Consider the following 26,171-nt stretch of genomic DNA (forward strand, 5'->3'; position numbering starts at 1 on the left):
ATGCCGCAGTGCAGTGTTCCCAATGCTATAAGTCTGAGAAAGGCCTTGTTGAGACCACATCACGAGGACCCTCTCTGCATACGCAAATCGAGCTGGGTCTTCTTTTCCGTGAAGAAGAAGGCAATGATAAGCTAACAAAGCAACAAAAGTACAGCGCGACGACGTGAAAAGGATCCGCTTAGAGACGAAATGATGTTGAGTCTTGCAAGGAAAAAAAAACGGGGGGGGGGGGGGGGGAAACAAACAAAAAAGGAAAGTGAGGCAGAAACACACGGCGTTACGGTTAGCGAGCGTGAAAACGGTCGGTTCTAGCCCACTGCGCAATGTGGCATGCTTGGCGGCGGCGGCCGCGCCCGCGTGTACTACAAAGATGCGCTGCTGTCCAACCGTGCGTGAATCCCCGCGGCCGGAGCTCTCCGTTGGTTGACGGAGGCCGCGCCGAACGTCGCCTTGCGACGGCGGCGCTCCTTCACTGCCGAACGCATATCCGCGCGGTGTGGGTACACGCGTATACGATGACGTAGGCACCTCGCGGCATAGTTGTGCCAAACGGGTTCGGGACACTTGATTTCGGCGTCTCGGAGCACGCCTCCCGAGGAGGGCGTCGAGGAAGTCGTAGAGTTTCCCCACGAAAATTACTAGGAGGAACTCTGGCGCTGCGATCGCTCAGCTAGCCACCGTGGGAATGATGCATAGTAATGTTCGGATTTGTCTGATCGTAGTATTTGGGACTTCGAAAAGTTATTGTTACGTTCTGTATTGCGCTTTATCTTTTATAAATTTCCGGGCACTCGCGCCCGCTTTAAACACAGCAAGGCGATCAGACTCTGCACACGTGCGTAAACATTGTTAATTGGGGCAGTTTATAACTCAGCATCTTGTTGGAAATTATCAATTTTTGTACAACGCCATTTGAAGCCAGAAGGGCAGCTCTACAGGAAAATCAATGTACTAACCACTATTCCCATGCCTGCTGAAATGTCATACTCGCTGCTCCAGCCCACGCCAGAATTCCCTGGTAATTTTTGTAGGAAACTGGGGTCGAGGCCACATTTCGGTGTATATAGGAATCATCAAGAAAAAAAAATTAGGTGTTGGAAGTGATGTAGGGCGCTGGGCCAAAAAAAAAAAAAAAACATATCTCGCGGTAAAGTTTAAAATGCGCGGTTGAAATCTTCGTGATACCCGAGAGAACGGGCCCTGGATGAGGGAATAAAGGACACCGCTTCCGGATTCAATCAGGCCCGGACTACATTTAACTCGCGGTTCAGTCAAACCATTATGGCGTCCCATATGCAACTTTTCGGCTGTAGTATCGAGGTGAGAGGCCGCCTCTTTGTGCGATATTATTTCAACGTTAAACGTGGCAATTCTTCATTGTGACTTGATATGTACACATTAGTTGTTGGCAGAGTTTCACTTACTGAACACGCACTTCGACTAAACGTTCTTCGGTAAGTTAGTGCTTGAAAATTTAATGCCGTGAACAGAATAAGCCTATTACATTCACGTTTATTGCCGAAACGCGGCTTGCCTGATTAATAATAGCCGCAATTACTTTCGAAGCGAGGTTATTCGGGGTAGAAGATGCTAAAAAAAAAAAAGCAACGTTTCTGTCAGTGCATGTTGTATACGTTTCTCTGAGCGTGTGCTTCTGTCCTAGTGTCAACAGTTCCAAACAAATCTGGATATTTTCATTGTTTTTCCTAAAAAACAAACAAACAAAGTAAAAAGGAAGAAAAACGTGCACTTATCCAGCAGTGGGAAGTCGCAGACAGCTCGTTCATGGTTTTATTTTTTAAGCAACTGTAACTACGCTAGCCACTCGTATTTGCAAGGTAAAGCTTCTTGCGCCATGCGAGACGCACAGACGTCCAATTGCTGGGCATCGAAATTCATTCCTGTTTTTCTAAGAGCTGTCATTCATGTTTCATAGATGAGAATTTAGGACAAAAGGTGCCAATTCTGCATATCGCGTATAACTTTGATGTGGCCTATAACGTGCATGGCCGGATAGGGCCTTTGAACATCCACATTAATGCTTGTCCCGAAGCAGTACAGTCTAGGATAGATGAAACGGTAACGATGGACAATTCGATCACGACAACGAAAGAAGGTGGAATTGTTTCGTTGACGGAAGCCACATAAAGGTGCCGCTTTTTTTTTTTTCTCTCCTAAGACGAACGCTCATGCATCGCGCAACGACGTTCAAATCCACCGTTCACATCACGTGCGCACATTTATCGCTTTGGTCGTTCTAATTTGCATTTTCCCCGCACACATTTCATTGCAGTCCATGTATACAAAACGTTCATTCGTGCGTATGGTATAGTGTCCGCATACGAGATTTTATTCATTATACTGGGAACTGAAGGGCCCTAATTATACCTTGTAAGTGAAAAGGCGACAACACAGCTGAATGTATCTCTCTTTTTTCATTTCTTGTCCGTGTGTGTGTGAATGTTCGGGCTCTCCATCTTGAGCGAAGTATAGCTCAAGTCAAACTCACCCGCGGGGATGCTAAAGAGGAGCACTCGATCAAAGGAGGCTGGTAGATTAGCCCTTCGAATCTCCGTCTGCAATTTCTTTTCGGCGTTAAAGCATCGCTCGTTGGCTTTAAACAGAAAAATACAGCAGAGAAAGAAACAAACAAATAAAGTAAGCAGCCCTTAGTTTCTGAATTTTCGTGCCAGATCCGCGGCGCCAGAGACGCCACTAGCGTTGCTGATATATATATATATATATATATATCTTCGGGTAATAAGGCCCTTTTTTGGACGGTGCAGATGCATAAAATTTGCCGTAAACTGTTTCGTAGAGATTACATTCTTTTTATTCCTTTTACTTATATTCATTGGCTATGTAGCATGGCGTCTCCGGGAGCGGTCACTCGGCACAACGGATAAGAAGGAATCAGGAGAGGGATTTATGATTATATATATACATATATATATATATATATATGTGTGTGTGTGTGTGTGTGTGTGTGTGTGTGTGTGTGTATGGTAACTGGATTTTTCAATGGGCCAAACGTATTTAGAAAGATGAGAAGCACAACTGCGCGGTTATAAACCAAAGCAACAAACCAAAGATAACCTCGAAGTTGTGGTTACAAAACGCAGCCCCAGTTTGAGTTGTTTATTTTGGAAAACCTTCTGATACTTTTCTTCTTTTTTAAGTAGCCTCAGTCAGACGCTGCCACGATCTGGCTCCCAAGCTAGCGGTCCTGGTAAGGCTAACTTACTTGCATTCATGAAACTGTAATCTACCAGACTATAGCTTAACTCAGCATTTCACAGTGTTCGCATAAGAGCGCTATAAAGACGAAAAGAACACAAACGACATAGACGGGCGCTGTGTGGCTTGTGTTCTTTTTGCACTTGTCCTTAGCACTGTTACATGAACACTGTCAAGATGAACGAACTCGCCCATATCAAGGTATTGTGGTTAACTTAGTGTTTGGCTCTCTTCAATGTCTCGAAGACATGTTGTCCCGCGATAAATCAGCGCTCGCAGGTGGGCCAGTGTGATTACTGCCGCCTATGGGCAATAACTGAGGCGTCGGTGGCGATCCATCAAGAAAGGATTTTAAATGCGATCGAACTGTGCGCCATCGGCCCCGATTTTCGTGCGCGTGCAGGCGCATATGCTCGCCGTATAGGCGGGACACTCACTCTTTTTCTTGGGCTCGTGGTCCTGGACCTGGGCGGCCTGCACGTGCTGCGGCTGCGGCTGCTGCTGCAAGTCCATGATGGCGCCCAGCTGCGTAGAGCCGTAGACGTCTTCGTGCGGCGGCAGCGGCTGCAATGGCCCCGTCGCGTACGACACCACTTGCGCCGTCGGATCGCCGGGATAGAGCATGTCCGCATCGCGGAACTCCAGGCCGCCCTCCTGCAGCAGCTTCAGCTTCACGTCGTTGTAGTTGCTCGGAGAGGACCTGCGCGACAAACGGCACGCCCTTTCAGTGTCCACTTGCCATCATCATCGACCTATTTCACTCCCCTGCAGGAAGAAAGAGCACGCGGCGGGGGGGTTCTGGGTTACCCACGTCAGCCGACCACATCCTATATGACTGCACATTTTCTGATCTCATCGCTCTATCTAACCATCTGCTGTCCACATGAGTGTACAGGGATGCTGTGTGTATAGCTCATTCCACTATTACATCGTCACTGTCATTTTGCTCTCCCTGTCTCTCCCATTTCTCTCGACCACATAGAGGGGTATAGTAGGCAAGAGGCACGCCATTCCTGTCGACCTCGTCGTTATTTTTTTCTTCCTGCTCAATAAACAATCTCTCTCGCTCACTCAAACTGCGTTTCCCTTCCATTGGCGCTCATGCTGTTTCCCGAATAAATCATCTGCTATACTGATTACGTGACCTGCACAACGTCACTGTTTCCTCTTAGTCTAAGGTAGAAGAAAGTATACATTCGTGTTTTCCTTCTAGTCAGTAATACCATATTGCTCCTTGTTAACATTACGCCCTTCAATTTTCGTTTCATCTTTTGTTGCGCGACCCTTAGCTTTGTTTCAACTTTCTTTGCTGTTATCCTTTGCTGGGGTAGTGGCAGTAGACATCGATCCCATGAAGAGGGCTGCCTTAGTTATATCCTAAGTTAGCTTCGCTCTCCACTTGCTTCCCGCTCGTTGTCAAGATCAACTTCAAAGTACGTGACATTGCTGTTTATAGCCCAAGAAGGCATGCCTTATACTATTCTTCTGCAGCTCCCAAACACCCGTGTCACGCACAACAAATTATACTTACGAAGCGTACATGTCGCTATGAATGAATAAATTAATGAATGTACAGTCATAGGTTTGGTGGGACCCAAAAAAGATGACCATTATTAATCGTTCACTCTGTATCCCAAATGCTTACTGACGCTATACCACCCTTACGTTGTTGCTAAAAGGGCCAGCCTACAAAGGCTGGCCCAATATTATACATACATCACACAACGTTACCCGGCCATGTCTGTAGCATCACAGGGGAAAAAGAGCACTCAATGCGTGTTGATTACACTTTTATTGCATTTGTGTTTCGCCAATGAGGCACTTCAAAAGCATGCATGATAGAACAAACTTGCATAAGCATATCTGGTCAGGCATGGTTATGAGGGCTCGTATTCCTGGGTCATATATAGGCACCGTCATTCACAAAGGCGGCAAATAACGTCTCTCAGCCGGAAATGTTCTCGTATTATTTTTTTCTAATATCATCAAACAGGGCTTCCAAAATTATGGTACCTTCAAGTCGAGAATACCCGCAACTAGTGGGCTCTGCACTGCACATAAAGCAACAGGCGAGTACTTGCACCAAAGGGAACCTCTCGTGACCGGGGAAAGAATGGCCAAATCGTCAATCGGGGGGAGATGGTTTCCTTTCAAGGGCAGAGAGCCCCTTTCGACCTGCTCCTCTGAAAGACGCAAACATCTCTCCAAACTGTGCTGGTGGCGCTTGTGCTTTTTGCGGCTGATTCGCTCGCCAGAGACGCTGAAATAAGTGAAAATTGCGTTTCCTGTAGGATAGTGCCAACACTGGCACACACGCGGAAACGCTTGGCCCGCGTGAATAGAGAAAAGCGTTCAAAACATCGTTCGGCGGGGCGCCTCCGAGAAGCGGCCCTCACGGCGGCGGCGGCGAAAATTTTCGCCAGAATTCGTGCAAGGGTCGCGCATTGCACTCCAATTCAGAACGTGCGCTGCGCTGCCGGTCTACGCTTCGATCCTTTCCATTGAACGGGCGAAGAAGCCGAGGAGGGAGAAATTTCGACCACCGTGCCTTCCTCGCCTCCCCCCCCCCCCCACCCGCCGCCGCTGTTTTCTTCCGACCGCCCAACTCCGCGCCTCGTAACAGATCTCCGGCATCGTGACAGTGAGAAGCGCCGCACCACTTCAAAGACTCAAAAATGGCGTTCGTGATCTGCTTAGTCGCTGGGCGCAGCCAACGTGGCCGGTGCGCATTCCACGGTTCTCCAGAAGCCGGTTCGCCAGTCTCCGGTTCGAAATGCGTGCGTCCGAGTGAAATTGAAACTTTTACTCCAGCGGGCTAGCAACGGCGACTACCTGCCGCCGCCGGCGCGCCTGGCTTCTGTTTGCTTTCGTTTTTTTTCCCCGCTTCTCTCTCTTACAAAGTTACCTAGAATCAGCGTGTGTCTGCAGGCGAGGTGTTTCCTGCGGCACCGGTGAAACATCAACTTTGAATAGGCATGGAGCTCCTCGGGCTGGCTTGTGGGAGACGGCGCGCAGGCTTCCGAAGGCGAATAAAAAATATATATACTTATGGAGGAGGGGGCCAGGATAAGAGTGGCGAAGGTGGCGCCTGTCTTAGGTTCCTTGTTCTTTCTCTCTGAAAATTTTCTTTCCCTATCCGTCGCGGCTACTCGCGAGGGTAAAGGTGGCTCGTGCGGGCGCTGATAATGATGGCTGAACGTATATAGTACCTCGCGGCGCTGTCAGTGCGTCGTAGGGCAAGAGAAGACCGGAGGTTCTTGTTCGGATGGCGCGTGCAGCGGCAGCCGACCAGACGCGCTCGGGGAGTGGTTCACGCCGGCGGTGAAAAGTTGAATCAATCCAGTAGTGGAAATGGGACCCTCAAGAGTCCCTCCGTAAGATCCTGTTCGATTCATGCGCGCCCCATTCAAATCCTAAACAGGCGCGCTTCGCGCTCTCGGTAATATGTCTCTCGCTCGGAATGCGCTGACAGTTCCGGAAGCGGGGAGCCACTTAGCACTGGTCGAAGAAGGTCTAAGAAAGGCGAGTCGACTCGCTGTGCGGGTGACGTGCGCCGACAGGGCTTTCGCATTGAAACCGATCGCGAAGAGTTTGAAAAAGAAGTCCAATTTCGTACGCTTACTCATTGACAGCTGCTACGCTCCTTTTCTTGTGGAAAGAATGCGTCCTCGAAAAATGTCAGCATAATATAAATATATATTCAATAGGAAGGAAAAAAGAAAAGACACTCCTGTTTTGAATTTTTGTGACAAATAACAGAAATGGTTCTCCGAAAGTGCTTCTCAAAAAAGAAAAAAAAAAGTGCGTAGCAATGGGATCGGGTTTTTTCCGTTACACTTGCGGGTATTTTTGAAAGTAACTAAACGTGGTTTGTACGACAGCCTTATACGCAGGCTTCAGACATTGTGTAGGTATACGTCTGTCGAAAAATGTGAGCCGATCCCGCAGGCAGCAAAATCTAACTTACCGTCTCAAAGGAAAAATGTGAGAAACTGACACGTGACGCACACACCGGGCGTTTAAAAGAGCAACTTTGGCATGTGAGAAGCATATGTGTGATCGTGGCCTCACGGTTAGAGCATTGGGATGCCTTGTGAAAGACAGGGGGTTTGATCCCCCTGCAGGTTACGCATTTCTTAATACAGTCAATTCTCGTTAATTCAAACTTTCGCTGAATTTTAACGCATTTTTTTTTAAACGAGGAAACCTCGTTTACTTCGAACGCAAAAGCATGCCTCCTCGGTTTATTCGACTCCCCACTGTCAGCGCCTCATGCGTGCAGCGGTTACGAAGTGCTTGAAAACACCAACAATTTTCGCAGACGGCGGTATACTTCCATATAGGCGTGAAGTCGTTCTATTTTTACCGTTTCGTGGCCGACGCTCCTTCTGCCCATGAAGCCATCCTTCTCGCGTGTTTTGTGCTGTGTCACTTCCCCATATTCAACACATTGCTCATTCCGTTCAGGATTGCATCGCGTAGCAATTACACGGCGTTTTTCATCGGGGTCAAGAGAGAGATTCTTCAGGATATTAAGAAAGTTGTCCTCAGTTGGAAAGAGATCGGTGAGGAATATGACGTGAAGGAAAGGACGTTGGCGACGCTCATAGCGAACAATGAGTTCACTCATTTGCTGCCGTTTGTTGATTCGACATTTCGGATTATTCAACCAGATCTGGCGGTTCCCCGAGGGTTAAGCTAACGGGCATCTTCTGTATACATTACAGGCAGACTTCACCCACTTTGGAAGCATCTAACAAAAAACTAGAGGTGTGTTGAGCGTATGCGATCGGGCGTCACAGCGTGCGCGAAATCGCAATACAGAAACGACATATAGCAACGTCACTTTGATAAATGAGATTTTGCATAGCCTCCTGTGTCGCACGCGCGCGCAGCTGTCGAGACTTCACAGTCATCACAGTCTGAGTACGCTATCCCGTACTTACAGTCAATCGCTTACTTAAAGAGTTAGCGGTGCTAATTTCTGGCGTAGTTTTTAAATTGAAGGTTTCTTTGCCTATACTTTCCCAGGCTTGGCAGGACTTCCTGTTGGGTTGGACGCTCTCTTGGCGGATATATTTGTGGATCTATATGCAATGCTTATATGAAAGTACCCGCTAAGTGGCTTATATAACCCTTGTATGTGGACCAAGTATCGGTAGCTGTGTTCTGCGTAACAAAAAAATAATAACTTTCCACAAAAAATTTGAACATATAATGTTGGCTCACAGGCATGTCTAAAACACACCAATCTGTTATTGGAATGGTGAACTATATTTTACGGATTCATTGATTTACTTTATTTCCTTCGATTTAGCCACTGCATGTGCGCCTGTTCTTGGCTAATCCTCCAGAATGGACATGTCCAACTACAATTCCTACATAAAACTGAAACATATAGTGTCGGCTGACAAATATATCTGAAGCACACCGATCGGTTGATATAATGGTGAATTATATTTCACAGATTCTTTGATTTAGCCATTCGGTACGTGCCACTGACGGTATGCCCGTTGTTGGCCAATCCTCCAGAATGGGCATGCCCCACTGTAACACATGAGGTAGAGAATCCCTCAATGTTGTTTGATACGTGTCATACTTTCCTATCCATACGCCTGTCATCACCATTCCTTCCTGGACAAGCATCATACATCGCCTTCGTGATTGTGACATCGCTGCGTATACTTTATTAACGCGATAGCATTAAGGGCACCGTGTCGTAGAAAGTCAGGCGTCGGTGCCCAGCGTCGACCGTCGTTTCTGCAAAAATCAGTTCGAACCACGCATACCCAACCAGGCAGGCCCTCCATGTGGCGCAAGGAAGTTACTGAACTAATTGGATTTCTCAAGGTAAAAAAAAAAAAAAAAAACGTCAGAAAAATCGTAAAGTACGACTTACACACAACCTACAGACATCATAGCGTCGGATTGTAATTTGAATATACGAGAAAACATATTTCCGTTACGCGGGAACTCAACACAGAAAGCCCTTTTCCAGTGTTTCCATCATTCATGGAGCGGTCATGGCCTCCGAGATTTGCGCGCGCCGCCGCGCGCAATTTCAAAGGCCATAAAGCGGCGCGGCCGGTTTCTTACAGCAACGTCAGATAGCTCGCTCTCGCCTCCGCCGCCTTGCGGCCCACACAAGAGGCCGCGTTTCTACCAGAAAGCTCGCCTTCGTGCATAGCGTTCGCCGCCAGCGTTTCCTGGTAAACATTGCAGTTACATAAGCTGCAGTTGTCGGGAACCGTGAGAAGCAGTCAAGGATCTTTGAATGCTATCGCGTTCCACTCTTAAAGCTGAAACTTAAGCGTCCTCGATTTTTTCTTATTTACAGAATACTTACTTCACCATAAAGGCATTACGTAGGGGGAACAAAACGTAACCGGTAAAAAAAAAAAGAAGCTTTTTGCACAAATATGCTTACAAACAAAGCACTGCAATAGCATGTCGAGAAAGACGAACAAGATGAAAACAAACAGATTTTCAGGAGATAGAGCCCGTACAAGCGTTTTACAGGGGCGATATCACGGAATAGAATAGAAGAGTTCGTTATTTGACACATTGACTGTTCCATTGTGTTATTGATTTGGGGAAAAAGAGTAGTAAAAAGTGTTTGTTCTGCAGTTATAGGTTGATATTTTTGTTGTAGTTGTTATCACAGCGAGTGGATATGTATACTGGTTCCAGAAGATAGTTGTAGCGATTGATAACTGTATGCCTGTTGTATATTCGGTGCAATAGTTTGAGCCTTAGTTTCTGCCTGCGCACATGTAGCAGATCCCATCTTAAAGTGGCCTTCATGTCTGAAATGCTAGAGTACGGGCTGTAATTACTATAAACAAACCTTACTACTTGGTTCTGTAGTTGTTCTAGTCTATTAATGAGGTAATCTTGATAATGATCCCATACTACACAGGCATAATCAAGTATTGTCCTCGCATGCGAGAAGTATTAAGTTTCCTTAACTTCGCGCTTCTCTGTCGCCTTTGGTTAGGAGTTGCCTTCACAAAGGCACTCTCTACATTAATTGGAGTGACTGACAGTGCAGCATGCGAGGTCTGTGGCACCGAAGAAAACATCGACCACCTGCTGTGCCACTGTCCACGATACACCCCAGAGAGACAAGAACTTGCCAAAGCTTTCCAAAAACTGGACAATCGGCCGCTTCCTGTGTAGGTGCTGCTGGAACACCGCCCCCATCGCCCGTCGGCACCTAAAGCGGTGAAGGCGCTTTTGTGCTTCTTAAGGACGACGGGATTGTGCGACCGTCTGTGACTATTAATGCAATTTCTGTAAGACCACACACGTCAGCGAACTCACCGCAATTTCCTTCTTTCCTTCCCCCCTCTCTCTCCCTGTTATCTTTGTTTTCCCCCTTTCCCATTCCCCCGGTGTAGGGTAGCCAACCGGACGGCATTCTGGTTAACCTCCCTGCCTTCTACTTATCTCTTTCCCTCCTCCTTCCTTAACTTCACGCGTCGCCTGTTTGAAATTTCTTCGAATAAAATGTAGCATCCTACTAGTTTTTGCTATGACAGTGTCAATCTGCTTATGCCAAGTGAGTTATTCGGCGAGTATTTATAGACTCCTAGGTACTCGTATTCCGACTGTATGCCGATAAGCGTGCCATTGATGTTATTTATGTCGGTGCTGTAATTTGGATAATTTTCTGGAAAAACTTATGTTACCCCACTTTCGAATATTTAACTTCATGTTCCAATTTTTACGCCACTTCGCTGCTTTATCTAAATCCATTTGAAAAGCATTTATTTCATTTTCAGTAGTGACTTCCTTGTATATCACATAACCGTCAGAATATAGTTTTATGGATAATGTAATATTTTAGACAATGTCATTTATGTAGATTAAAAATAACAAGGACCCCAGTACGCTTCCCTGAGGAACACCCGAAAACACAGTTATTGGTGAAGATTTGACGCTGTTTAGGACGACAGAGTGGGTTCTTTCATTTAGGTAGTTTCACATCCAATCACATTCATTTCCATTTACATTTAACGCAGCAAGCTTTGGTTCTAAGAGCTTATGGGACACAGTGTCGAAAGCTTTTTGAAAATCAATAAAAGCCGCGTCTACCTCACTATTGTTGGCAATGACTTGGGATATGAAATGCTAAAATTCTGTTAGTTGTGTGTTGCAGGAATAACCTTTTCGGAATCCGTGCTGGGGAGGTGTAAAGAAAGCATCTTAGTCAAGGAATGCAAATATGTTGCTATAAAAAATGTGTTCGAATATTTTCTAACATATCAACGTTAGTGAAATCGGTCTATAGTTTTCTCTGAGTTTATTTCTCCCACACATACTCAGTGCTTAATCTCTCCCGTTTTTCCTCTATCTATTCCCCTTTCCCCCACCCCCAGTGTAGGGTAGCAAACCGAGTGCTCGTCTGGTTGACCTCCCTGTCTTTTCTGTCCTTGCTCTCTCTCTCTACTATCACCCGATTATACAGGGTGTTTCACGTAACTTGAGCCAAACTTTAAAAATATGGAAATGCTACGTAGCTGGACCGAGTCAATTTAATGTTATTTGGCGTCGCTTGGAGATACTCAGATTATTTTTTGCATTCCGCCTAATTATGTCATTATTTTAAATTAATAATTCGACTTCTCAATTATTATAATTAGATAAAAAGTATCAATTAGGAAACTGTAGAGCAACATGAGAAACTCCCGATACAGCTTTCTGTTGGTCAATACGTGCTTCATAAAAGTGTTTTTTTCCGAGCGTGAAAGCAGCCCGCAAATACACGCAAATTTCCTTGAGCGGCCAGTCGTGCGGCAATATTGCGTGTATTCGCGGGCTTCTTTCAAGCTGATAAAAAATACTTTTACGAAGCACGTATTGAGCGACAGAAAGTTGTATCGGGAGTTTCTCGTGTTGAATTTTCGGAGACTTTTCGTCTTATAATAATAATTGAGAAGTTCAATTACTAATTAAGACTAATTATGTATTTAGCTGGATTGCAAAACATAATCTTAGTATCTCCAAACGACGGAAAACACCATTACCTTCGTTCTGTTCAGCTACGTAGCGCTTGCACATTTTTTAAAGTTTGGCTCAAGTTAAGTGAAACACCGTCTACACGTATAGCACACCATAGATTGGAGTTTTCATTTCGGCATAACTCGTGAGCGATGCAGTGCAGAAACACAAAAATTGCGTGAAAATAAAGATATGATCTTAGTGGTGGAGCATTCCATGAGATTACACGTTGCATGGGATAAAAATAAACAAAATTGCACACATCATCGTTAGTTATAAAGCGTTTAATTACCGCTTTAGTTAATGTTCGCTTCACATAGATTCCAACATGTGCCTTGAACCAGCTTCTTTTTTTTATTTTCTACGGAGTCACATGCCCAAAGATTGAGTGCCATTGCGCCTGATTCACAACGGTACAAGACCTGACGCTTTTTCTTCATGGAATACTAAGCGTACACATATGCTATGGGGTGCACGCCTATAAGCGACAAAAAAATTCAACATTTCCATAGCTGTAGCATTTTTTGAACACTGATCATAGGTTGTACATTGAAAGCGAAATGCAAACTGAACGCAAACTGGTGCTTCAGGGGCGGCATTTCGGGGACGTGACAACGATTCAAAAGGAAACCAGCACTGCAAGAAGAGACGGAACCAGTGTATTGTGTATAATGGGGAGTGGTTTTAATGTGACAACATTGATGTATGTGAAAGTTTGCGTAACAAATGTTGTTTTAAAACGTACTGCACGAAATTTTGGAACAGACCAAAAGGCGTCCGTGAGCAGATTCTAGAACTTCCGTACGGCTAGGTTTTTACTTTTCCTTGGCTCATTCCGTAGTCTGGTCTCGCATGTTAAACGAATGTGGCGAGGTGTGTTCCGCAGCGCCGTGTCGCGCGAGCACCTAGCTAGCTCGGTGTGAACTGAGGACGCTGTTGTGCAACTTCGCTGAAACCTGTCGCACGCGGGCCACGGAGTACATCAAAACTTCACCAGCGCCCGTACCCGATTTACTCGAGAGAGGTTATCCGTGCCTCGGAAGCATGCTACGTGCCTCCGTAGGTATACGACAAACCGCGCGTGTTACTCAGGCGACTCGGCGACATCGCCATCAGCAGGTGAGCCTAGCACGCGCCGTGGAGGGCGACGCTGACGTCGCCTCGACTGACGCGCATTTGTTGGTCGCGATGCGTGCAGAGACGGTGGTAACATCAGACGTGATGTGCATTATCCTTCGTGACGTTTTCTTTCTTTTTTTTTTTTTTTGCGGCTCAGGTTGCCGCAATTCCGTGAGGCGCGGCTTGCCTCCCTCATAAATTTCTCTTTTTATTTTTATTTCGCATTTAATACCCGCCCTATTCCTGCGCGCTTCTCGTTTCTTTTTCGTTCTCCATGTTTCCCACTTTGCGTTCTTTTCGTATGCTGCTCTTTCTGCCAGTTGTCCCGTATGGATCGGGGTGGAAAACTGGCATGCACGGCGCACTTCCTCGTTTGCCGGCGGAGTCCCTCGCGCGCAGCAACGTGATTACCATGAGGCCACGTGGCACCGAACGGCCCCGACAAATCTCTGCTGGTTGTGTGCGTGCGTTGGCTCACACGGGTGTGGATGGCCCTGATTGGCCAAAGAGGAGAAGAATAAAAAGAAAGAGGTAATACGAGCCAGCGCGGTAACGGTGCCGCGTTTGTTGTAATCCTCCAGAGAAACAGGGGAAGAGAATGAATGCAGTTAGGAAAGAAAGACAAGGGAGGTTAACAAAGCTTTGATTAGCCGGCTACTCTATACGCCTTCAAGGCAGCATTGACTCTGTAGCTGGATTTTGGGTTTGCCTTAGTTACGTTGCGGTTCTACCAATGTTCATTGCGACCCCCAGCAGGCCATGAGGGAAGTGATAGTTCCCGCGGACAGTCCATGTGAAGGTAGGGAAAGCGAGTAAGCAGCGTATAAGGTGTGACACCTTGTGTGTCTATTATGTGGGAAATGCTAATCTCTGTGGAAATTTGAATGAAACTGTTCTTTCGTAAATAAGATATATATCCGTTGCAACCACGAAAATTAACTTAGGCTGCAGCATGCATGGCACTTCCCACTTAAGAAACGTTGTACTGGTGTTAAATAGATAGTGAGTAGCTGCTCCATATAAATGAACATATGCGCACCGGGCATTCAGGTGCACTCAATGATTTAACAATCAAGAGTCGGTACTTCTTTAGTGTAACACCATATAGAAGTGCTATATGTATACTTAGAGTTTCTTTTATACGCTCTGAACAGCATTACTATATACTGATAACATGTTGCCTTCTTAAGCCCCTATATATATATATACCGGGCGGAGAAAGCAGTTTTTCGTGGCCCATGATGTGATTACGCGTCAGCAAATTCGCCGATCATGTCGAAGCACATGTGCTCACTTTCTAACGTGATTGGGCGTGCTATAACATATATCAGCACATGCGCTCCTCGCATCACGCATGGCATGTACAGAACTTGGCTCCACGCATTGAGCTAAAGCAAATGTTGCTACAGGCGTGCGTCTGTTATCGTTCAATATTATGTGTCATTTTCGTGGCCTCTATACCGGATGGCGCCAGCACATTTTAGTTGCACGCTCAAACCTTCGTATACGTGCTGGCCAGCGCTGGTTGCACATACGTTTTGCCCGTTGATAGGAAAATCCAGTGCCTGTATTTAAACGCATCTACGTGGGGCTTGGAAGATTGTTCTACGAACGAAATTCTCCGCCATTTTCGAAAGCAGGACAAAGCGCCGTGCGGCACACCCTTCCTGTAATGCGAAACAACGTAGAACTCCGCCGTGTGCGGGTTTTTCTTGTGCCCGCTGTCAGCATTGCTCTTTATCGCCGCGACAGCCGAGTGCCGACAAAGGGATAAGACCCGCTCTCTCCTTTGGCATCCACCTCCTCCTCGTTCTCTCTTTCAATGTCACTTTTTGATCAAGGGCCGTGCCTCGTCCACCGCTCGCGGGCAGCTGTCCTCGGCCCCACGCGGACCGGGTGCCACGACGAACGCGATCCGTATGTCACACGCGCCAGCTGGCCTTGACCATCTTGTGCAACCGAGACCGCGCCTCATCACCCCTCGCGAACCAGCGCGGCGCGGCCTTCGCGGCCCAAAACGAATGCGCCGATAAAACGCGGCCCGTAACCACCACCCAGCCGCCCACTGTTCGCCGCAGAGAGCGCGTGCGCCGTCGACGTTGCTACCGGACGCAGCGGCGGAGAAGAACGTCGAGGCGTTGCCGCGCGAAAAGCAGGCAGCGATGAGGGCCGCCGCCGGTGCGCGCTTTGTCGGCGCGGAGTGGCCGCTCGTTACACAACGGGGTGGGGGGTGGCGCCCGCCCCGCGCGCCTGCGTGCTTACACCCCCGTCATCGCGCAGCGCGGGAGGTGGCAGCGCAAACCTTTCCCCGCTCGTCGTCCCCACCGCGAGCGTAGTGGCAAGCGAAACAAGTTTGATCGCAGCGATGAACTTGGCCAATTATACCGGCATCGTGAAGCTTCAGTGCTTCGAACCCCGCCGGCACTAAATCAGAAGGGAACGCTATGGATTCATTCCCGTTGCTCTTACTCCATCTTATTTGGGGAAGGCGCTCAAGTGTGCGTGCTTTGACTAAAGAAATAGTAATAATAATAAAAGAATAACCCAACTAGTGATTTATATTTAGCGAAAGTTTCGCGTACAAGAAAACTAGCGACCTGAAGCACCGCAGCACAGTGCGCCCTATAAAAGGGTAATGACGTCGTTACATAGGCGCCGGATATTCGACCCTCACAGTATATATTCACCACACACATACATTATACAGTTATACACGTTAAAGCAAACCATGTTAGTTTGTGAATTATTCTAGTCATCGTCCAACCATAGCCTTCTGCACGATATTCTCCGGTAGGATCAGTAGAACTGTTTAATTAAGCAGAACGATGCACTTCAATCACTCATTTTTCAGGTCAGCTCGAGTAGCGCCATAAGAGCGGCGAAATTGCAGAGATTGCGTGAAGAGGTTTTTCGTCACTGGCTTAGGAGCCATGCCGCCATTCCTTGAGCAGGCTTGGGACACTCACAGACACTGGGCTGTGAACGCGCGCATATCTGCTCGCATGCATCGCCAATATGGCTAGATAGTAATAAAAAAAGTGAAGAAAAGGAAACGAAAAAGAAACGTATAGGAACGCGCAGCTACAAGTCTTCATCCGGTTTCTCCAATATCATCACCAAGAACATGCGGCATCCGCTCCGAGTTACGAGTGGCACAGCGGATTCTTGCGTAAAGAAGGGAGAGCGCATCAACGAATTCATCGCGCGCTGCTCGAAACAAAGGGGCACGCCACGCCGGTGGCACAAAGGGTGGCCGGTGCCTGACATGACTTTGAAACTAAAGGGACGGCGGCTTCGCCGGAAGAAGAGGGGAAGAGGGGGGGGGCGGCGGCCGATGGGGAGAAAGCCCGCCTCCCCTTGACCCTCGTCGTTGCCGCAGCTTTTCCTGTCCTTTGATCTGGACGAACAAAGCATCGTCGCGGATGCATGGGGGAGGGGGGGTGTAGAGTGAGAGGTAGGAATACGCGCACGAGCTCTTGCTTGCTGTCGGCCCAGGCCGGCGACGACGTCCAGCCTTGGCGGTCACCGGGGAGTTCATTGTGCGGCGACGGCGGCGGCGGCGATTTTCCAATTGGAGTGGCCCCGCCACCGTGATTCAGCTGCGGTGCTGCTGCTGCCAAACCGCCGCGCACGAGGAGCGCCGCCGATGCACCTCCCCCCCCCCCCCCCCCTACCCCTCTTCTTCTCTCGGCGGTGGTGTGTTTGTTTTTCCCGGGCTTCGCGCGCGGGCTGCTCAGCAGACGGTGCGAAAAAGGTTGCTGTCGGTTTAATTGGGGGTCAACCAGCGGACAGGAGGACGTCGAGGTAGCGAACTCATCCCCCGCCTTTCCCGTTGCGCCGGTAGTTATTCATTTTATTGCCCCGCGCAAGTAACGACGGTGCCGTTCCTTGTCCTCTCTCTCTCTCTCTCTCTGGCGTCTGTCTGCTCACGCGTTATGATTTGCTCTGTGCCGGATGGACAGGGGAAAAAGAGGTGCGCAACACCGGCGACTTGGCGTTTATACGGAGGACACCGCTGTGTACACATTTGTCGGCTCCAAAATCGTGGAGACCCTTGTATAATATTAGAGTGTGTACACTTGTCGATACTCATGCATCGCCACTTATGGAATACCGGATTACCGCAGACGCAGGTGACAACGGCAGCGCTTCTCACCATCTGGCAATGTTTCAATGACAGGCTATCGCGACTCAGCTGGATGGTGAACGTAAAGGTGCCGGCCACAGCATAATCATGAATGTTGCACACAGCAAACATTTTAGGACCTTTATATGGGCTAAAATGGCGTTTTTCATCTTTCACTCGCCACTGCACCTATTTATCATCCATGTACACTCATAACACCCCATAATAAGGGTGTGCACTGGAACATCACCGTGCTGGCACTTTCTTTTCGATGAGAAGAACGTAAAGCACGAAAATGTTTCAAACACTCTGTCGTTGAAAAAGTCGCCGCCAGGCGTCGATTTCCTCGCTGCTGCATGTTGTTTCTGTATCCGGTTGTTCCGGTATTCAGTAAACTTCAACACGAATACAACATGATGAAACGCTTATGTTCATGTGAAGTATATAACCCGAAACTGGATAACCTATAGAGTACGCGCTCTTCGATGCTTGTAGAACTTCATGCATGTGGAAGGAAAGGTTAAATTAATTTAAAAACACAAGCACACGCAGTTAATGTGGCGGCAAATGAGCGAGACAGCCTATATATACACACACAGAGACGCAATTGAGAAACTTGACGTTTGCGTGGGCCTTCCTCGCTTCGGTTCCGAAAAACGCTTAATTTATCGTTTAGTGCCGCTGTGTAAACGAAAAAAGGAAAGCTTATGATGGTTTGAATCTGTTTACTGACCATATCTCGAAACTTCTGCGTTATTTGGCCTGAGGCATTAGCTACCCTCCTGAACTTGGTCGTCGCCTGCTTTAGGCAAGATAACGTGTACAGCCTGGTATATACGAACAGCGTTGTCAATCTGAATCGCTGTTCATATGTTTGCTTAGAAAACGGCGATGGACACTATATTTGGTCCAGAGACCGACAGCCTATTTGTTACTCAAGCGCTTTTCACTTTTGTTCTACAGTGCCCACTTTTTTCAATAGCTAGCTTCCTTAAACAAGATTAGCTCGCCCCGATTAACTTATTTTTCTCTGCGTCAAATAAAGTCATGTTTACAAAGATGAAAACGGTCGTTGTTATCGCGACACATGTCTACACATCGGTAACTATACATAAGGAGACAAAACATGCTCCTTTCCTCAACGCGATATTTATTGCGGCTGTTGTTCAAAACAGTAATGACGGGGGTTTTAGAAGTACGCTGTAAACGAAGGTGACAAATACGAAGGCTGAAGGAGGCTGTATGTTCTCGAGGCATTGTCTGATCTTTGCGTTGTGAAAAAGAAATAGAAACAGCTGATGATTATAAACCATGAATGAAGTAATAACGGACCCTTTCTATCAGGCAACAACTAATACTACAAACAGAAACCTAGCCCAACGACAGACGCGCATTCTGCCATAAAGAGGGATGCTCGCTAAACAATTTCATCCAATTGTCGGGTCACATGCTCCGCTGCCGTGCTTACGCATACAAGTCGGAACAAACTACTTGTCATCAATTCACCACTGCAGCCTACAGCGGCATGATTAAAGCTTTACCATTAACTTGTCACCCCCTGTGTTCGTTTTACTTTTCTTTCTTTATTTACCGTCTGCTTTATTCGAGAAAAAAGACGCCTCATTTGTTAAGCCATTCGGATCTTGGACCTTGAACAGCGAAGTGCGTTGTTCTCCGTCTCTTTTATTTTGCGCAAGATTTTTGCCGACTTAAAGCACGCATATCGATAACGAATGGATACGAGTACCTAGCGTTAACCTCTTCGTCTCAATCTTCTTGCTCATTTCACTTTTGCTAAACCCCCTTTGACGAGTTTGGGCCAAGTGCAAGTGCCTCTGCGCCTGTTGGAAGACCGGTAGCAAATAATTGGAAGCGCCCCCTTCCATCCTTCCCCGAATCCATCTTTTCTTTTCTCTTTATTTTCTCTCTCGTTACTTTTTTTCGTCTGTAGCTGAGAGTCGTAATGGACACCACAACTTCCTTATCTTGAAGTATAAATTTTCTTTCCCTAGGGCAAATAATACATCGAACGCGCGCCGGTACAATATGCCTTTAAAGAAAATTATGCATTATCCTGAACAGAATTTAGCAAACTAAACTCCGTGCGTTCGGTTGGCCGTTTCTGTACCCTATCGAGGCGGCCGCGAGTGTACATCAGCTAAGAGTTACAGCATGCCATCGAAAGCTGCAGAAGCGTCGTTAGTAATGAAGTCTGGCGCGAAGAAGCAGAGCGTTTGATGAATGATCGCGTATTATGGCGACAAGTTTAGTTTATCCTTGCTCTAGGAAGGACGAAGAAACATGCCTATACAGCTGCCTTTACGCTGTGTCCTCCCTACCTTTGTCCCTGTATCAGGCTATAAATTCACGGAGAGAGTCGTACGCCTTTCTGTGGACCGCGGCAAAGTGCTTGCTCATTTTGCTTGGCGTTAAACTGGGACAGGCTTTGTCCACAATTTTTGGTGTCGCACGACGAATGGCTAGATCTGTCATTGGTTCCTATAGCGCGGGCCTCCAGTAGCACGTCATCACGCTCCGGAGCGGTAAGTGTTAGGGACACCAGTACCCCGTTTCGCGACAAGTAATGACTTTGACGCGAACTGTATACATATTTGGCAAAGAAGAAATAAAGGGCAAGCAACCAAAACAAATCAAAAATTTGTCCGGGCTTGAAGAGAACAGGCCCGTCGCGAAATTGACAAAGCTTCTCGCTAGTAAGTGCTGTCTGTCATTGGCCAGCCATGTTCGGTATACAGTGTTACCCACATCATGGTTTGCTGGCATCTGCCTTTGCGAACGGTTCTAAGCGGAAGATGTTTGTGAATACGGGGTCAGCTAGCCGAAGCTTCCGCCGAGGTTTTAGGCGAATATGACGGAGCCGCTGTGCGAAAGTTTGCACGAATAACATTTGTGGTGTCCAATAATCTTACGCCCGTTTCTAATCTCTCGGTGCTATATTTGTTCAAGGTTTTTATGTTCTTTTCTATGGGCCACTTCACAGCACCCGACAAATTGTCCGACATACGTAATATTTCGCGGTGAACGTGTCCTCATTCTCGGCAGTGTTACACGTAATCAGTGCAGATATGAGCTTCAATATTGATAAGCTGCTATAGTTTAGCCACCACGCCCATGTACTCCTATCCCTGCGATTCTCCTACCCAGCCTGCGTGGCCCGCAGCTTTATCGTTGAAATTTGGCGTCTCCATGGCGCGCCCGTGGCATCTCGTAAATATAACGCTTGCGCGTAGTCCGCGGCCCCCTTTTAAAGTGAGCATCTAATGCTACTTTCCCGCAGGTTCTACGTGAAACAATTATCTTGCCTATATGTCGCGATTAATTGAATGATATAAGGCGTTACCACTCGGTACGCGCGCCCGTAAATAATGACGTGTGCGCTGCGCCCGCAAGCGCTGACGTTGCAGGCCGGTCGTGCTTCGTTTATCATAAGGCACGGAATATCGCCGCAGTGAGCATTGAGATGGGGTCCTGCGCTTCCTCCCTGCGTGGCTTCCGCAGACGCGCGCCTCGTATAGCGCTCACTTTGCTCTCCACGCGATGGCCGGGCTTTTCTTCGTGTTCTTCTCATTACTATCTTGTTCGCGGCTTGCGTCGCTAAATGATTACAGGCTATCGCCGACTTATTGACAATTACGGGTCGTGCAAGCGAGCCGCCCTGCTGAGTGCCGGAAGGGGCAGGGCGCGTTTATCCCCGTGCCCCGCGGCAGCCGCAGTAACTGTGTCCCCCTCATCTCTATCTACCGTTCCCCTCCCCTTTGGAGAAGCGATGGCCGTACGCGCCTCGGCCGCAGCATGTAGGTACAGCCAAAAAAATCGACGCACGCGGCTAGCAAGCTGCTTGCTCCGGGACCGCTTCAGCGATCGAGCACAGCGACGCCGCAGGCGTCGCGGATCGGTGCAGTGCAATACCCTTATCTTCCTCGAGGCACGACGACGTCGCCGAGCCGGCGACGCCAATTAATTCACCAAAAAACATACAAGCCCCGCACACGAGCCCAAGGCGGTAACGCTGTTGTGTACGTGTATAGCTATTTCTCGGAAGACCGGAGTGCGTGGCGCGGCTCTCGCGCTGCTAAGGGCGACGATATCGAAGAGGGACGACGACGCTGCGGGTGTTGCTGCTGCAGCGCGGGCATACGCCGTAAAAGCGGAGAAGAAGCTCCGCGAGGGGCGAGGCGCGAATATAAAAGGTCGCCCCCTTCGGAGCGCCGGCTCGCGAAGCGCTGTTTTGCCGAAGAGTGGGCGCGAAGCCAGCGTCGCAGGGTGTATACGCGTGCACGCGCTGCACTGGGGAGTGTTTAGGAGTGCGCGACTTTTAACTCTTCTTCCTTCGAGGCGACGCACCTGACGCGCTGTGCGTCTGCGATGCACGGCGACACACCACGCGGGGGGGACAGGGGAGGAGTGGAGCGGGGTCTCGCCTTGCGTCTCGGCGAGCCACCACCGCAAGCGCAGCATTCCTTCGGCGCTGGCGACGGAGAGCTCTCCGGCTTGGAGACCAAGATGGATTCTCTTCCGTCCTCACTCGGCGCGATGATTTGAAAGCCAAATCAGACGCGAGCGCGTGTGCCTTCGCGCTTGCGCTTCGGTGTTTCGCATGTTCCTCTTCTTTCGCTACCTTTATCGTGTTCTTTTTTTTTCCTGTTCTTTTTCTTTCATTTGTGGCCTTTTCTTTAGGTTCGCATTTTCGCCGTGTTCCTCCAGCCGCCCTTGCCCGCGTGTCGAGAACGCGCGAGACGTGTCAGCACCGCTGCCAGGCGTGGTCTTACGGTTTTGTTGGCTGCTCTTTTATTTGTTTTGTTGGCCCCTTTTTTCCTCACGTCCTCACCTAGAGACGGAATTTTAAGGCGCCACATCACGAAATCACGAAGGCGACTCCCTCAGTTTGTACATTTATTTTCAGCGCGTATCTCACCGATTGCATGCCCCCCTCCCCCCTGTCTCCTTCTTTTTATCCGCATTTCCTTTTTGGTACTTGTTTTGCTCCTTCATTTCTTGTTCTTGCGTTTGCAGTACTACCGGTATTGCCCCCCAGTTTCCTCAATATTTATCGTGTGTTTCGCGTTTTTGATCATATTGTTTAGCTATTTTGAATTGTTCGCCGCTCAAGTTCTCTCACTACTGTATAGACAACAGAGGGGCATGTATTTGTGTTAAAGTATGCAAAGCAGTATGAAATAAAGGTAGGGATGAGACCGTCTGCGTATCAGACATTTGTATCGTGAAGCTGAGCAATCACGCACGTGCGTACTCGCGCGATGAGGGCGCTTGTCGTAGTCCCTGTGCACGGAGGTACCTTCTGTATTTTCGCACTGGCAAAAAAAAAAAAAAAAAAAGACAGAAAAGAAGAAGGAGACAACCACACTCTGCTGCCTGCGACGGAAGAGCTACTGACAAAACTGGGTGCGCAGCAATACCTATTGCGCGTTAGTTTCACTATTTTACGTCAATACAACCTACCCGTCAACACCACCAGCGGAACAGTAAGAAAAACAAAAGGTCGGTTTCCTTTTCTTCATCCACACCATTCACCTACCCTCTGAAGAAGTGAGGAAATAGAAGAAGGCTTCGCTGTTGCTCTGTACGCGTATCGACGGATACTTCTTTACGTCACACAATGTTCTCGGTTTCTTTCTTTCTTTTTTTCCGGAACATATTCGCTGTTTGCGTCCTCGTCTAATCCGATCATAAGCCGAGCAACGCAATAATGTGGGAGCAAAATATTACGAAACAAAGCATACATAAAAAGGGGGGGGGGACAACAGGCGCCAGGAATAAAAGAGAAAAACCCTATACCAGCCAGGGGTGGTTTGCGTCGGCGTAGCTGGCAACGTTCCCTCCAATCAGTGGCTCGTCTGTCGCCGAGGGACGATCCGCGCGGCATAATAGAGTGAGGAAGTGAAATCGAGAGAGCTCTTGCACCCACGCAGTTCGTGTGCGCTCGTGAGCGCGTTTAGAGGGAGGTAGGTACAGGGCGCTAGAGTGCTCTCTCATCGATTACGCCCGCGGGATTGAAGCGGGAAACAGGCGGGAGCGTTTCGGCTTCCCAGTGAGCCGTCGCAGTGGCGCGCCTGGGCCGCTGGCGCAGCCAGGCGGCGCCAAGTTATGCCGGGGCGCGCTCTTGACGCCGCATTCACGGGGTGACCTGTCCCCCACGATGTCGGGGCCCGATTCATGGCGTTTTCATTCGAGCGGCCAGAGCACTCCCGCGGGACCTCTTCTGAGCGGCGTCCCCATTGGGCCCGAGCTTCCCTTCGTCTCACGCTCTCCTCATTCGTATGCTTCCCTTCGGGCAGCGCGCTCCCGTCCTGCTAGCGTCTATCCCCACGCCCTGGGAAACGGGGGGGAGGTCACTCTCCTTCACGAACTCTATACATCCAAAGCGCTCTACTCGTTACGCGGGCCTTATTGCAGGTTTGTAAGGTGCTCATGTTTATCTATGAGCTTTCAATGAAGCTGCTTGAAAAAATTGCTTTCACTTAACGGGTATACTGACCGTTCCTCTTTTTTTTTAATAACGGAGGTTACTGCGTTATTTAATGATTCGAAGGTGTAGCGTAATCTAATTTGTACCCACTTGAGCTCAGCACGGTGTCAGCAGCAGTTAAGTATGGGTACTTATAGGCGGCTCCAAATGGTCGCAGCAGAGTAAGGATTCGTGCAGTAGCAAGTGGCCGCCCTCGAACGATCTTTGCGCAGTCATATTGCCCTGTCTAATGAGAAGATGTATAAATCGGTCAGCCTTGCGCTCGGCTTTCTTGCACTTGTCACAGCAGGGCCTAAATGATTGGAGACCTTCTGCTTTGTCCAAAGGAACAGACAATGTTTATTTGTTTGTTTCCTATCAGTTTCTTCAGCAACACTGCTGAACTCGTGCGCGCAGCAGTGAAGCACCTCTTACAGGTTCAACGTTCAACTGGAAAACCCAAGTTCTGATGCTATCGGAGGATAACTATTTATGGTGGGCAAGAAACAATATACCTTCGTTGCCTCCAGTACAAGAAAGACTTAAGGTACACATATATAAACGTCGCCGTTTATATATGGCGCTGGGCAGGTCATGTAATGCGCAGATTAGATAACCGTTGGACCATTAGGGTGACAGAACGGGCACCAAGAGAAGGGAAGCGCAGTAGTGGACGGCAGAAGACTATAGGTGGTGCGACGAAATTAGGAAATTCGCGGGTGCTAGTTGGAATCGGTTGGCGCAGGACAGGGGTAATTGGAGATCGCAGGGAGAGGCCTTCGTCCTGCAGTGGGCATAAAATAGGCTACTGCTGCTACTGATGATGATGAAACGTCGCCGTTGCTGCCGTCGATCTGCATTACCATAAATGTTGTGCCGAGATTACTGGAAAAATAATTCCTACAATTTCGCTAGAGGACGCTCTACTCCAGAGGGAAAGGGTTTCAAAGCTGGCTATATGCTAGTTCACAGGAACAGATTCTAAGGGTGTAGCAGACAAGATGGCCGAACGTGAGCCATGGCCGTATGCGTCATCCTAAATAATGTGGGGTGAGCTGCCTCACCACTGTACCCTTGTACTAAATAATCGTATTCATTTTGCTTAGCCCGATGTACAAAAGTAGAGGATCTCAGTGCCAAGCCAAGCAGGTATAGTTGCCAAATTTGCTGCACAATTGCTCGCAACCCATGAAAGTAGAAGGGGGTGTTGGTCGACGGCGTAGATTATGTACAATAACGAAAGCTGACGTCTCACAGAGCAAGGCAGAGAAAGAAGCAAGACAAAATTCACTACCACAGCACCCACTGCGGGGCCAGCAAATGGTTGCTCTTGCATCGTCAATTCTGCGGTCCCATGTCGCCATTATATATCGTCCGGAGGAGCTATAGGCGTGCCTGTACGCAGTCGTCACTCTGCCACTCCCCGAATTTGAGCGCTGCAACACACGCCGCGTCACTCCCACCCCAGCCCTTTATACGTACAGAGAGCTTGCAGTGCTCGTGCAACTATCTCTACTACACACGGTCGCGTCACCCTTGTCGCGCGCAGCTGCCAAACACGCGACGCCAGCGTGAGCCCGCTGTGGGACGGCGCGCGGTGAGTGGGGCCCGCGAAGGAAGTCCGCGACAGCAAAGCAGCAGCAAGTGTCCCCGTTTCCGGTTCTCTGGCAGGTAGCTGCTGCAGCCGCCGCCGCCGCCGCCGCGAGACGAACGGCCCCGGCGCGGAGCGCGCCGTCGCTGCCACCGCTGAGGCCGCGCCGGTGGCAGCAGCAGCAGCAGCAGCAACACGGACAGAACCGCACGCGAGGCTATTACGGAACACAAAGAGACCCCCCCCCCCCACCCCTCACTGTGTGGAAAAAGGAAACAAACAAGTGGGCAGTGCGGATCAGCGCCACCTGCTTTGCGGGCGCGCAGCGGACGAATTGGTGCGCGTGTGCGTATCCGCGTATGGACGTCACCCGGATTACACGGACTCGACTGTTTCGTGTCCGATTGTACTTCCGCTGACGACTACCGTTGTGTAAAGGCACAGAGATGGCGTGGCGTAAGGGCTCTTCGCGTTGTGCAACTTGTCAACGCTATTGTGCGTGCGCGCTGCAAAGTATTGCCGGTTCTCGCTGTTAGTGGGGTGTCGACGGATATATTGAAAGTACGCGGTATCTATAGACGTGCGTACTTACGCAACTAACTGCACTC

General features: G+C 48.6%; 1 protein-coding gene across 6 annotated transcripts in view; it reads right to left on the reverse strand.

The window, feature by feature from the left end:
• Positions 1 to 26,171, reverse strand: part of sv (paired box protein shaven) — a 244,571-nt gene that overhangs the window by 191,258 nt on the left and 27,142 nt on the right. For all 6 annotated transcript variants that reach the window (XM_075687997.1, XM_075687984.1, XM_075687991.1 and 3 more), the window contains exon 2: positions 3,675 to 3,937. In XM_075687997.1, coding sequence (XP_075544112.1) covers positions 3,675 to 3,937 — 263 coding nt within the window. The remainder of the gene's footprint in view (positions 1 to 3,674; positions 3,938 to 26,171) is intronic.

Source organism: Dermacentor variabilis, chromosome 1 (genome assembly GCF_050947875.1).
Source record: "Dermacentor variabilis isolate Ectoservices chromosome 1, ASM5094787v1, whole genome shotgun sequence".
NCBI lineage: Eukaryota > Metazoa > Arthropoda > Arachnida > Ixodida > Ixodidae > Dermacentor > Dermacentor variabilis.